The following is an 11,664-nucleotide window of genomic DNA, read 5'->3' as shown; positions in this document are numbered from 1 at the left end:
TTTTATGGAAGGGGCATCTCTGTGCCCAACGTAGCCTTGCCACGCTGGCATTTCTCCTGCCAGGAGCCACCTGGAGTGATGTCTGGGTAGATGTCAAAGGCCCACCTCATTAATGGGAGAGCAGGTCACCAGGTTTCTGGTGCAGGCGCCCTGCTCCCTGCCGCCTGGTGGAGCCCAGCACATGGGCTCTGGAGGGCCGCGGCTCCCAGGGCCAGATGGGAAAGTATAGCCCGCAGGCCCACACCTCCTTATGTGAATCACACCTGGCGGGACAAGAAACCAAAAACACCCCAAACAATGAGTTTCCAGTAAAATATGACAGACATGATGAAGCAGGGGAGAGGAGGGATCTGACTGGGAGTTGGCACTGGCCTGTGGGTGGTGAAAGCCAAGGGGAATGGAAAATGCCAGGCCCGCCCCCTACTCAGGAGTATAAAGCACCCACTTCCCATTCCAACTTACCTGAGCACCTTTCTCTCCTCTCTGCCGACTTGCTCGCTCACTCACCTCCCTCCTTCACCATGACCACCTGCAGCCGCCAGTTCACCTCCTCCAGCTCCATGAAGGGCGCCTGCGGTATCGGGGGCGGCTCCAGCCGCATGTCCTCCGTCCTGGCTGGAGGGTCCTGCCGGGCCCCCAGTGCCTACGGGGGCCTGTCGGTCTCCTCCTCCCGCTACTCCTCCGGGGGCGCCTGCGGCCTGGGGGGCGGCTATGGTGGCTTCAGCAGCAGTAGCAGCTTTGGTGGGGCCCTGGGTAGCGGCTTCGGGGGAGGCTACGGTGGTGGCCTTGGTGCTGGCTTTGGAGGTGGCTTTGGTGGAGGCTTCGGTGGTGGCTTCGGTGGTGGCTTGGGCGGTGGTGATGGGCTCCTGGTGGGCAGTGAGAAGGTGACCATGCAGAACCTCAACGACCGGCTGGCCTCCTACCTGGACAAGGTGCGCGCCCTGGAGGAGGCCAACACTGACCTGGAGGTGAAGATCCGGGACTGGTACCAGAGGCAGCGGCCTGCCGAGACCAAGGACTACACCCCCTACTTCAAGACCATCGAGGACCTGAGGAACAAGGTGTGCAGGCCAGGCGCAGGACCTGCCATTCTAGCTCCCTCACTCTGAAGCAATAGGTGCCCCAGGCCACTGGGCTCTTTAGATTACTAGACTGGGCAGACTCCAACCCCATGTCCCCTCTTCTGACTCTGGATGTCCCCTGCCGAGCTGGTCAGTGTCCTCTGCTTTGCTCATGCCTTTCAGGGCTCCAGACTGAAGACTGTGTGAGCCTGGGGATCCCTGCCCTTACATTTTACAGGGGAAGGAGTCAAAGCTCTGAGAGGTGCTGTGGCCTGCAAATCAATGGCAGGGCTGAGGCCAGAGCCCTTGCACCCACCTGCTAGTACAGGCGGCAGTTACCTGTTCCCCAGCACAGGGGAGGAGCGAGGCTGTAACGGGACCAGGCTAGACACCCAAACCGCTCATTAGCGCATTAGTCTGGGCTGTGGCGGATGCCGCCCATGAGCTCTGGCACGGGTGCCCCTCCCCATGGGCAGGCGGGCACAAAAACCCACAGAGGCAATCAGCAGCCACTCGCCTTACATGTCCTGCACAGGGGGGAGCCTGGGGGGACTTGTATCACCTGACTCCAGCCCAATCTCAACCCCCTGCTCCAACCTCACCCTGGGAGCCCACCCGCGGCTCCTGGCTCCTGCTTCCTTTCGGGTCTGGCTCTGATACCTCACAGATTAGGTAATGAGACGATGAGGCAGAGAATTGCAGCCAATCCAGGGTTCAGTCTTTCTTCTTCTGCTTCTGCGTCTTCTTTTCTCATCCTCTGTGCTAGGTGGGTCTCTCTTTTGGGAAAGCCACGCTTGAGGTTCCATGATCTGCGGGGCTTGAAAAGGAATGCGTGAAGACTGACAGGCTGGCTTGTACAGAAAGAGGAGAATTCAGATCAGGAAGGAGTTTTGGGGGCCTAACATCACTCCTTCGCTCTGTGGGCAGGGAAACTGAGACCCTGAGACCCCTCAGTGGTAGAACCAGGACCATAACTCAAGGGCTTTTTGTTCCAAGCCAGGGCTCTTTCTATCCATTTTTTTTTTCTTTTTTTTGACCAGGAGTCAGCACAGTCTTGGGTCAAGGCTGGGCCACCAGGGGTTACCCTTTAGGTGGCTGTGGCAAAGGCTTTTGGTAGGAGGGGAGACTCAGGTGAGAGGCCTGATGTAGGCAGGCTGCAGTGAGACCTGGCTAGTGACGTCCACGTGACTGAAGACCTGTCCCCTCTCCACCTGCAGATCCTCACGGCCACCGTGGACAATGCCAATGTTGTCCTGCAGATCGACAATGCCCGTCTGGCTGCTGATGACTTCCGCACCAAGTGAGTTTGCAGTGGTGGCTCAGGATGTCTAGTCTCCCCGGGGTGGGACATTTTTGGAGCAGTGTTCTCTCAACAGGGCTGACCAGTGCCAGGATGGCCATGTGAAAACTCCTTGGGGTGCTTGTAAAAATACAAGATTCCTGGGCCCCACCCTGGAGTTCTGATTCAGTTATTCTTAACAGGCTACCTGAGTGATTCTGACTCACAGCCAGGCTTGGGTGCCATTGCTCTAAGGGAGAGGGGTTCCCCACTCCCCCACCTGCCCCTCAAGTGCAGGAGGCAGTCACTTTTGGAGGCCTGTGTGCTATTGGCTGTGAGGTCAGAAACATCTCCCTTCCCTGAATTCTGCAGCCTAATGACCTGCCTTATTCCCGGCTCCCAGGAATGTTCAGATCTGAGTCCTCAATGGGTGCTGTGTCCAACCACGTCATTTTCAAAATTGACTCCCCAAACCACCCGAGGGGTGCCAGCTATGGGAAGAAGCTGCAGGGGGCAGAGAACAAAGCCTTCAGTGTGGCCAGGCACAATGTTCCATTCCTCTTGTCTCTGGTCATTCCAGGTACGAGACTGAGCTGAACCTGCGCATGAGCGTGGAGGCCGACATCAACGGCCTGCGCAGGGTGCTGGACGAGCTGACCCTGGCCAGAGCCGACCTGGAGATGCAGATCGAGAGCCTCAAGGAGGAGCTGGCCTACCTGCGGAAGAACCACGAGGAGGTGAGAGCCAGCTTAGGAGATGAGCTGGGAGGGAAAGGATGAGATTGAGATGGGGTGGGGGTGGTGCAGGCAAGGCTCAGGCCAGGAACACCTGTGACTAGGGAACCCCAACTGGTTGCCATGGGGAGGCTCCTGACTGTGTACTGTTCTTTGGTTGTGCAGGAAATGAATGCCCTGAGAGGCCAGGTGGGCGGAGACGTCAACGTGGAGATGGACGCCGCCCCCGGCATAGACCTGAGCCGCATCCTGAACGAGATGCGCGACCAGTACGAGAAGATGGCGGAGAAGAACCGCAAGGACGCGGAGGACTGGTTCTTCAGCAAGGTGCATGTCATCCCTGGTGGAAGGGACCCAGGAGACCTGCCTTCCAGGAACTTCTAGTGTGAATGATTTTTTTTTTTCTTTTCTGCAGACAGAGGAGCTGAACCGCGAGGTGGCCACCAACAGCGAGCTGGTGCAGAGCGGCAAGAGCGAGATCTCGGAGCTCCGGCGCACCGTGCAGAACCTGGAGATCGAGCTGCAGTCCCAGCTCAGCATGGTAGGGGAGCTGCCGGGCTTGAATCTGATCTAGGACTGGGAGCAGGGGAGTGACTACCCTCACTGATCCTTGATCTTTCCCTCCCTCACAGAAAGCATCCCTGGAGAACAGCCTGGAGGAGACCAAAGGCCGTTACTGCATGCAGCTGGCCCAGATCCAAGACCTGATCGGCAACGTGGAGGAGCAGCTGGCCCAGCTGCGCTGCGAGATGGAGCAGCAGAACCAGGAATACAAGATCCTGCTGGATGTGAAGACAAGGCTGGAGCAGGAGATCGCCACCTACCGCCGCCTGCTGGAGGGCGAGGATGCCCAGTGAGTGCGCTGCCCTCCTTCCCAGTCCATCCCCCACTATTCACCTACTGTAGCCCATGTATCTAATGATCTTGCCCTTTTCTGTCTTCATAGCCTCTCCTCTTCCCAGTTCTCCTCTGGCTCTCAGTCGTCCAGAGATGGTAAGAATTTTCTCCTCCTCAAGCCTGGACTCATGACCATTTCCTTCCAATTCCCTTCCCCAGCAGGTCTAGGGAATTGGCTATTAAAGGGGGTTGAGCTACGGTTTTCTCACCCAAGATCCCTTATAAGCCTACTTGGGTAGAAGAAGCCATTTTAGAAACCATCCTTAGGGCTATGAGCTAGTGGCCTCCACTTTTTTTACTTCTGTCACCTGGTGTCTGTGGCAGACCCCATGGCTCTGGTAGTCACCACCACGGACAGGACTCCACATGGCTCTTCCCTTCAAGACCGGTCCACTTGGGTTGATCTGGACTGAACTAGTCTGATCTGAGTTCTTAGGAGCCTCCAGTGTGAGGACACAGATTCTATCTGACCTTAGGAAGCTCTGATCTGGAAAAAACTGTGCAGATGGGATCAGTGCTGGATAAGAGCAGTGAGTGAAGAGATAATCAGGATGGAGGGCAACAGGGAGATAGTCTGTTTAAGTCTTCTCAACTCCTTGGTCTCCACACTCCAGATTTTTCTATCGTCCACCCTCTGCTGATAACACCTTCTCTCCCCTCTTCCTCAGTGACCTCCTCCAGTCGCCAGATCCGCACCAAGGTCATGGATGTGCACGATGGCAAGGTGGTGTCCACCCACGAGCAGGTCCTTCGCACCAAGAACTAAGACTTCTTCTCAGCATTGCTCAGGCCTAGGAGCTCCCCCCCACCCAAACTGTGTGGATACAAGACCTCACTGGGGAATTCCCTCTCTTGCCCCCCAAGAATTTCACACTTGAGTCCTGCCTCACCCTTGCCCTTTCCTGGCATTCAATAAAGCTTCATTATCTGAGTTGCACAGCTCCCGCCTCTACCTGGTCATTGTCAAGAGCAGATGTGGGAAGAAAGCGGGGGAAGACTCTCTTTGGATTCTGTTGGTAGCACCTGGCTGTGGCCTCTGGGACTGGGCAAAAGGGCTTGGGGGCGGACTGGGCTCAGGTCCTGGAATGACTTTCACCACCTCAAAAGATACAGATGGATGTGTGTACTAGGTCATTTGTGGTGTCTCCAAAATCATGGAGGAGCATTCATTCATTCACTCGCTAATTTGTTTATTCATGTATTTATCAGATTATTTATTTAGTCACCAATATCTTTGAGTGCCTTTTGTGTACCAGGCACTGTGGGAGATTAAAGATTTTTTTTAACACTTTTGTCATCAGGGATCTCTTTGAAAATACACTGAAAGCTACAGATCTTCTTTTCTCCCCCAGCCCAATAAGCACACACACATTTGCACATAATTTATGAGGTTCCTGGGTCCCCTAAGGCTCATCAGTGGAGGTAAGAACTCATGGTTTACTGAAAACATCTGCCTGTTCTTGTCTCTAGACTGGGGTGAAACCTGCCTGCTCTCAGTTGACATAGAGCAGGTTGGTTTTTATCTCCAAGCCTCAGTTTTCACATCCATAAAGTGGGCACAATGACAGTACCTACCTCAAGGGGTTTTTGTGCAGATTTTTGGAAGAATGCATGTAAGGCCACTAGCAGTGCCTGGCAGAGTGCAGGCTCAGGGCACGGCTGTGAGCAATACTGGGCGAGCTAACCTCTCATGTGTGATGATCCACCATCCATGATGAGGGCATTATTAGAGGTTTTGGGAACAGATGGACTAGATTCTAACCCTGGCTCTGTTCCGTATTAGCTATGTGATCTTGGAGAGTCTGTTTCCTCCCTTACCTAGTAAGCATGGTGAACTCTGCTTCTTGGAGTTAATATGGGAATCCAGCAAGTAAATGCACAGTAAGAACCAGGGTTGTAGGTTGTAGGAGACTTGTCTGGTGGGAAGTGTCTTTTTTCTTTCTGAAAGGAGCTGGAAAAGGAGGAGGAAGGGTAGGATCCCACCTGAGTGCTAGTGAGAATTCCAGAGGCGGGTAGGGCTCATCGCCGGGAGCTAGGAAAGAGTTGACTAGTCACTGTGTCAGTTTCAAAAGCTCATTCATTTGGCGGCTTGAATGAAACTTCTCGGAGGAGCCAAGGATGGGCCTTAGGTTAAAAAAAGACTTAGTGTTTGAAAGCAAGGGATCTAAAAGCCTAGGTTTTGGAATTAGACACCCTGAGTTGGAGTCCTGGATCCAACACTGACTAGCATGAAAGAGTTTGGGCAAGATCCTCTTGCAAAATGGGGAATGAAAACATTTACCACATAAGGCCAATGGTAGACAGAATGATCTCATGCAGGCAATGAGTTTAGCATTGTGGTTGGCACATAGTCAGTGCTCTATAAATGGTAGAGTAGGAGGGTGAGTTATTAGGAATGGGAATGAAGTGATGTTGGTGTCTCTTCACCTCATCTTCGCCCCAGAGAAGAGAGGCCTGCTTTGTGCTCCTGAAACTCTGGGATGTCTCTTTACCTGAGGTTTGTCATTAGGAAGAATTTATCTGGGGTGATCTCTGGGGGAGGGTGTGCCATTCTGGAGATGAATGCTTAGGTTTGGAGGTATGTGGGGACAACTCAGGGAGGAGGGCATTTGGAGGAGTTTCCTTGGATATTGGGAAGGGGTAGTTTGGTGACCTTAAGAATGATAGGACCCTGATGCAGAGGGCCACATGATACCCCCAGGGACTCCAGGGACTAGTGATCCTGCTAGGTGCTGAGCTCATATGTGGCAGAAATTGGGGGAGTAGTCCATATATGGGAGGCCATATGGACCTGGACGAAGAGCAAAACCTATCAGCAGTTGCCAAAAAGGACCAAAGTCTAGAATGTTCCAGATTGGGTAAGAATCCCCAGACATCACTCTGCCTAAGAGATGGTGGCAAATTAAAGTTTCCACCCACAAAAAAGATTTGGCTTAGAGGAATATAGAATGTGAGATCTTAGACTTGAATGTGGTGGGGTGAGCTTCCCCCTGTCTTGACTGGTTGCCATTACCGTTTGGAGGGAGTATAGGGGGTGGGGGCTTGTTTGATGGTAAAGATGGTGGCTGGAGGCCACCTGGCTGACAGCAGGTTCAGAAGTGGGAGGGGAGGAACTCAGATAGAGTCCCACACGGAGTCCACCCCTCCCTGAGGTCCCCGGCCAGCACACCCCACTGGGAAGAGCAGAGTCAATACTTTGGGCCCTGCTGCTGACCAGTGCTCTTGCCCGCAAGGCCTGACACCACAAGACCTGGGTCAGCCACTCTGACAATGGCAAGACTGCCTCCCCTCCCCACCACCCCAGATCTTAATGATAGGAAACCGGGAAAGTGACTCCACAGCACAGTCTAGTGGAAGCAGGAGGAACTGCCTCTTAGAGGCCCCAGGTCCGGTCACCTCTCTTGGCTCTACCTCCACCGATCCAATTTGGGAAGAGTCATCCTCTCTCCCTGTCCTCACACTGTGCTGAGTGGCAGTCCTGGGAGAGTCAGAGAGATGGCTCTTCTTGCCTCCTCAACTTAGGGCCACAGTGGCCTGCTCTAGGTCATACAGATGAGAGTGGACCAGGTGCTCAGGCTTGTGCTTCAGTCCTGCTGTGTTCTCTCCCAGGATGGGATGAGGCTGAGAGCCCCATGGGACCAGCATGAATTTTTTTTTTCCTAGCTCACTCCGAGGTTTTCGTCTTATGGAATTGGCCCACATTGAAACTCTAGGTCCTCTTTAGTTTGGGGGAGAAACTTAACTTTTTATCATGAGAGGAACTTAACTGTGCTGGGAACTTTACAGACCCAAGTGGCACCTCTCCCTCTGGTTAGCTGATCCGCTGAAAGGCTCTACCCCAAGGCCACAGATGACCTGGTTTGGGCAATGTAACCAACTAGTCCTATAGGCTAGTGTCAGAGGGGCAGCCCCAAGGAAGCCTGAGGCCCCGGAGGCTGGACATCCTGATGTCCTGGCCTGGCCCACCTCACTGAGCTTGGCTGTTGCCGCAGAGGGGACAAGGGGGATGCTAGGGACTCCAGGGCAATGGCCTGGCCTCAGGCAGACAGGACAAGCACCAGCAGCTCCTCCTTTGCCCTTTGCTGGACCAGCATTTTCCTGCGGGGGCTTTCCTGTGAGGCACTGTCAGTGGTAGGGCCAGGCCTGGGAAAGGAAACCTTTGCCTTCGAGGTGCTCTGATGAACTTTGGGGCATCTTGGCATGGGAGAAAGGGTAAAAAGAGATACAGAGAGATAGAAACAAATGCATAATATAGACAGACAGAGTCAGAGACAGAGAGAAAGAGTCAGAAACAGAGAGACAGAAAGACAAGACAGTAAGGCCTTGGGCTGGGGTTAAGCAGGGAGGCTCCTTCCTTCCTTCCTTCCTTCCTTCCTTCCTTCCTTCCTTCCTTCCTTCCTTCCTTCCTTCCTTCCTCCTTCCCTCCCTCCCTCCCTCCCTCCCTCCCTCCCTTCCCTTACACATATTTATTGAAATTTACTGTTTCACGTGTGGAGGAACTCGGGGGAGAATGAGACAGACAGACACAAGGAGAGAGACGAAGTGGAGGGGAACAGAGAGACAACCAGAGTGTGCGAGGCTGGGAGAGGGAGCCCGACTCTTGTGTCCATCTTAGCTCCCACTCACTGCAGGAAAACCTGTTCCACTTTCTGACTGTTTAGCTCTGTGACTGTGGCCAACACACTTAGCCTCTCTGAGCCTCAATTTAGATGCCTGTAAAATGATTTAAAGGTTAGTATCTACCTCATTCAACAGTTGTGAGGATCACCACAGGGCGGGCAAAGCATTGGGGGTCTTGCCTGGAGCCCTGGAGGTTCCCGATGGAAGAAATCATGATCCTCCAACCGTTGCGTCCCCTCCTCCACGCTCCCATGAGCATATGTCCTCGGTCTTACTAGGGGCTCAACAGACCAGAAGGAAAGGGGTAGACTGATAATAAAGGAGAGAACTGAGAACCCAAGCTGTCCACCAGGTTCTGGGGGAAGGAAGGGGGTAGGCACAACGCCACTGACAGGAAAATATCCTGTTAGGTGCTGGTCCTATACCAGTAGCTTTATATTAACTCTTTGAAGCCTTGAAACAACACTTTGGCCACGCTGGCCTTCTGCCTTCGCAGTCACGTTGCTTCTTCCCACCTCAGGCCATTTGCACCTGTTATCTATGCCTTCTTGAGGACACGTCTACTCACCTTTCACTGAAATGTTTCTTTTTCAGAGCAATCCTCCCCAATCGCCCAGATGGAGTCACACTTTCATTATGTGCTCCCCATTTTCCTACCAATAGCACTCACCCCAGTTTCAAATTATATACCTTTACTCTTTTTAAAAAATTTTCTTTGAATATTTATTTTTAAGAGAGAGAGAGAGAGAGAGAGAGAGAGAGAGCGAGGGAAAGACAAAGAAAGAGGGAGACACAGAATCAGAAACAAGTTCCAGTCCCAGCACGGGGCTCAAACCCACAAACCATGAGATCATGACCTGAGCCAAAGTCAGGTGCTTAACTGACTGAGCCACCATGTGCCCCTATATGCCTTTATTCTGAGGGTCTGTTTTATCCCAAAACTGTCCAGGAAGGTAGGTAGGGCTCACCGAGGACAATGTGCCTGGAACATAGTAAGTACTCAAGAAACGGTGTCAGGAACTTACAAACTTACAGTGAGGAAATTGAGACTCTGCGAGGGGAAGCAACTTTCCCCAAATGAGTGGGAGAACTTGGCTTTAGACTCACACCTGTCTGGCTCTGAAAGCTAGTGCCCTGAACCTCTTTGCTAGGTATACCCTCGCACCCTCACCCATCAGCCCTGGTGTCATGGGGTCTGGCTAAGTGGGGTGGTGGCAGGCGCCTAATGTGTGAGGAAAGAATTAGACAGAACAGGTGCAGGCGCCTGGCGCTAAGCCAGTGGGCAGTCCCTGCCTAGGTAGGTAATGAGGGGCTGGCCCACGCGCCACGCCTGCCTCCTGAGTAGCCACGCATGATGACTCAGGGCCATCCCCGGGACCCACCTGAAGCCCAGTGACGCAGCAGGTCGGGGGTGTGAGCGACTGGTGGCAGGCAAGCAGCAGGGCTCTAGTGGCCAGTGGAAGCCTGTCCTTGTCCCCTCACCCCAGTCCCTTTAACACTTGCCCTGTGGGGACAACTCGTAGGTGGAATCTGGTTCCCCGTCTGTTCGTCTGTCTGTCTGAGTCCGAGCAGCCCCTTCCCTCCCACTCGCCCTCTGCAGGCAGGACCTGCGCTGCGGGGGCTGGAGTTGTGGGTGCAGGTGGCAGTCTTGCACATGGGGCGGCAGAGGCAGCCCCCATCCTCCCTGGGTCCAGGGCACCAGGTGCCCTGAGCTGCGTGTGCGCCCTTTCTCACTCATGCTCTGGAGGTTTCCTGCAGGAGGTGGTCGAGGTGGGAGTCAGAGGGCTGCCCTTGAGCCCTGAGAAGGTAGGAGAGCGAGCCAGGTCATACGGCCCAAAAGAAATTGCTCACTCACGCCTGCCCAGTTCCTGAACTGATCTTGACCAGTCTGGGTCCCTGTGCCAGACAGAGAACTTGGCAGAGGGAAGGGACGGTGCCCAGGGGCCACTGGAGGAGGGACTCATTTCCGGGCCATGGGATTGGCCAGCATAGCAAGCTGCTCTTGGCATTGGAAGTAAGGCCCAATGTGGAGAGGACTGGCAAGCATGGGGGGCAGGGCCACAGATGAGGAGTAGCTGGGCATTCATCCAGGGACCCCTCCAGATGGCCTGACTTGACACCTGTGTATGGAAGGGCTTCTCATGAAGAAACAGGCCAAGGCCCCAGGGTAGGGAGAGTGGGGCTGGGAGGCAGCCCCTCCTCTCTCCACACCACGGCTTCCCCGAGGCCCAGTGAGGAGTGCCAGATGGAGAGAGCAGAGAGAGAGTAAGGGCTCAGGGGAAGGTAGCAGGCACTGGAGAAGAAGTGCAGGGGTGGCCCAGAGAGGGGAGAAAGACCCGGACCTCTTAGCACTCAGGGAAGGGAGAGGAGATGGCAGTGGCCAGGGCTCCCTCAGTGCAGGGAGAAAATTGGCCAGACATGTCCAAAATTCAGGGGACAGCCAGAGGTGACCGCCGACCTGGACCACATGGACTGTTAAGTCCTCACCTAAGAGATGGGTGTCCCCACAGGCGACTCAGCCTTCCTGGGTAGTCGCAGTGGAAATTTGAAGATTACAGCCTGCTTCTCTGAGCTGAGTGAGGGTTAAGGCCAGCCTGGAGCAGGGGGAGTGGAGGAAGTGGCTGGGGGCAGGGGACAGAGGGTTCGGGAACAGGGCTGGGTGTGAGTGATGTTGCACAAGAGCTAGCTGGGCAGAGGTGCCCCAGCTGGGTCTCACCTACGTTGACACAGTCAGGCATGGACTTTTAGGAGCCTCGGCATAAACACATTTGCAGAGGACGTATGTGCAGGGCCCCAGGGGTCTGCTGGCTCCTGCCCGCCCCTGCTCCCCCTGGCTGCGCCGACCCCTCCTCCATCCAGCTCAGGCCCAGAAACCTGGGCTCTGCATCCCAGAGTGGCAGCATCACATGGGGATCAGGGGACGAGGTAAAAGGGAAAAGGCCTTCCCAGAGGTCCAAGCACATGGCAAGTGCTGGGCTCACCAGCAGAGCTTGGCTGGGACCTGGGAAAGTTTCCAAGCAGCACACTTGCCACCAACTTCGGTCTAAGAGTTTCCTGTGCGTTAGGCATTCAT

The 11,664-nt window shown here is 54.4% G+C and overlaps 1 protein-coding gene across 2 annotated transcripts; it reads left to right on the top strand.

The window, feature by feature from the left end:
* Positions 1-521: 521 nt before the first annotated feature.
* LOC115281922 (keratin, type I cytoskeletal 14-like) lies at positions 522-4,884 on the top strand. 2 transcript variants are annotated; one of them, XM_029927638.1, is made up of 8 exons: positions 522-1,061; positions 2,279-2,361; positions 2,921-3,077; positions 3,240-3,401; positions 3,490-3,615; positions 3,707-3,927; positions 4,021-4,067; positions 4,640-4,884. In XM_029927638.1, the coding sequence occupies exons 1-8, from the start codon at positions 522-524 to the stop codon at positions 4,735-4,737; spliced, it is 1,434 nt and encodes a 477-aa protein (XP_029783498.1). In that variant the 3' UTR covers positions 4,738-4,884. The 2 variants fall into 2 exon arrangements, with proteins under 2 accessions (XP_029783498.1, XP_029783499.1); XM_029927639.1 differs by lacking the exon at positions 4,021-4,067 and having other exon boundaries at positions 3,707-3,929; positions 4,613-4,884.
* Positions 4,885-11,664: the final 6,780 nt, after the last annotated feature.

The sequence above is a fragment of the Suricata suricatta genome, chromosome 17 (assembly GCF_006229205.1).
Source record: "Suricata suricatta isolate VVHF042 chromosome 17, meerkat_22Aug2017_6uvM2_HiC, whole genome shotgun sequence".
Classification (NCBI taxonomy): domain Eukaryota; kingdom Metazoa; phylum Chordata; class Mammalia; order Carnivora; family Herpestidae; genus Suricata; species Suricata suricatta.
Note: the sequence above shows the minus strand (reverse complement) of the source record. Positions and strands in the feature narration are given on the sequence as shown.